The following is a 2166-nucleotide window of genomic DNA, read 5'->3' on the forward strand; positions in this document are numbered from 1 at the left end:
CGGGAAGCCACAGCCGACTAGGCGGCGCCGCCGGACGAGCAATACACTCTTCTTCGCTTTTTCCAAAACCTAGGTTTCTCTCCTGTTTTCTCGGTTCAATATTGACGTTAGACTATTCAAGCACGAAATAACATGTGGATTTGTGATATAATGCAATTGAACAGCTCCCATGCTAATAATAGATCGGAAAATTATGCATAAGTTGGGAATACAATAATTGGTCTATGTTAGATTTGTGGGTTATGTGATATATCATCACTTGGGTAGTATGTGGTTTAGAGTCCCTACGAAGCACAAGCTGGTGTTTAAGTCTAGCTAACTCACAAAGCAAATCATCATTCATCACTGATAATTTCTTCTGTACATATTCTATATTGTATTAGACTTATTAGTCTGTCAAAACTTGACATTTTTATAGAACGTTGTATTCATCCGTCGATGTTTATTATTAGATCCGGAAAATGAAAATTTCTTTCTCGTTGCCAGTTTAAATATCATGATCTAGTATGAGGTAGACTATGCTCGATTTGATTTAGGCATGTAAAACATGTCACACGTGTTATAGTCATTTTTTTTTATTATTATAAGAAAAAATTAAATAAAATCTACTTGCTTTGAGGTCAAGAAACATGCAATTGTCCATTCAATCCCTAAACTAGAACTTTCAAACTTCATTGTCGAATTACATAAGCTAACCAATAGAAGAACCCAACACGATAACAACTCATTACAAATTAATATCATAGTTTATGTTATATATTTGCCAGAAGAGATCAAATTGCTCACCTAAAAGTCAGCTACCATATGAGCGCCATCAAAATCGACCTTCCCTTCAAAGTTCAAACAATGATCAGCAACTGTTCCAATACTTCCTTTTTAAACTTAATCAATTCACTTCTACCACAATCCAAGCTGTAACTAAAAAGATTGTTTCAACTGCATATATACCTCCAAATTTTTACCATCACTTTCTGCCAGCTCCGAGCAACTTCCAGCATTGGATTTTAGTCATTTTAAAATGGAAAAAGAGATAGAGAGAAGGAACTAGATGCTTACCCTATTCCCATATTACCATATATATGCTTACGGAACCTACCATGAGAAAACAGTAGAATCTGTATCACTGTATAAAAGTCGATTATGTTAGCACCCGATTGGCAACTGGGTCAATCATACTTAGCTGGAACACGTGTACTTGCTGATATATATATATATATGCCTTTAATCCCTATTTCACTATTTCAGCACATTTCTAACTAAAAAACTCACCAGAAGGCATATCCCACTTTTCTTTCATTCCACAAATCCAACTTTGCGGGATGCTGAGGAGATATTAAGCAGCGGGAAGATCATCGGTCATGGCGGCGTGGTACTCCCCAGCTTTCCGGTGGCTGGAGGAGTTAGATTTCTCGTTGCCATCAGCTGGAAGTTTCAGGTGGCCGGGAGTGTTTGATTTCTCCTACTTTACTTCGGGGTGGAACTTGAACTTGTCGAGCTTCAGGATATGGTTCGATTTTTCTATAGTTGATGATGTGCTGTGGACCTTGGTGACTGTGGTGGAGTCCTTGGTTTTGGCTGCCATGCTCTGCTTCTTCTTTCTCTTCTGTGGTTGTACCCTCTGATTCTTTGATCCTTTATGTTTTGTTTTAGCTTCTTAGATGAATAGACATAGACTGTACATGTCTTAGTATTATATAATTTTGGTTTTTTGTGGTGGTGAAATTTCGTAACAGGGTGAAACAGGCATACATTTTATGATTATGGGTTGAGTACGTTAAAAGTGGACTTGATTTTATTTACTGCATTGGCTTTGGAATTTGGAAGAAATCAACATTTTCCGGCTAGCTCTTTAGCAGCTGTGTTCAAATTTGCTTCAGATATTTGTGAAGGTTTCATAGATTACTAGAAAAAGATCACATTTCTTGCCATTTAGACTTGTTTTAATTCATGACAATGAACTATTAACTTGAACAATGTTAGTCGTTTCTTAAGTACGTTGATTCTGTTAATTGAAGTTTTGATCAGGTTTAGTTCTGGAGGTTTAAGAACAATTTCATTAGACCCTACATTCTGTAATTTTGGGTATGGTGCTTAATTGGCAGTTCTGCAGCAATGGTGGAGGGTCTAATGATAGATGAACTTTCTCTAAAGTTGTAATGCATGCTC

At 36.8% G+C, this 2166-nt stretch overlaps 1 protein-coding gene across 1 annotated transcript; it reads left to right on the plus strand.

Annotated features, from left to right (window-relative positions):
• The first annotated feature begins 1164 nt into the window (after positions 1-1164).
• LOC133710260 (uncharacterized) lies at positions 1165-1804 on the plus strand. The gene has a single exon (XM_062136284.1). It carries the CDS (start codon positions 1359-1361, stop codon positions 1620-1622), a length of 264 nt encoding a protein of 87 aa, XP_061992268.1. The 5' UTR covers positions 1165-1358; the 3' UTR covers positions 1623-1804.
• Positions 1805-2166: the final 362 nt, after the last annotated feature.

Source organism: Rosa rugosa, chromosome 5 (assembly GCF_958449725.1).
Source record: "Rosa rugosa chromosome 5, drRosRugo1.1, whole genome shotgun sequence".
NCBI lineage: Eukaryota > Viridiplantae > Streptophyta > Magnoliopsida > Rosales > Rosaceae > Rosa > Rosa rugosa.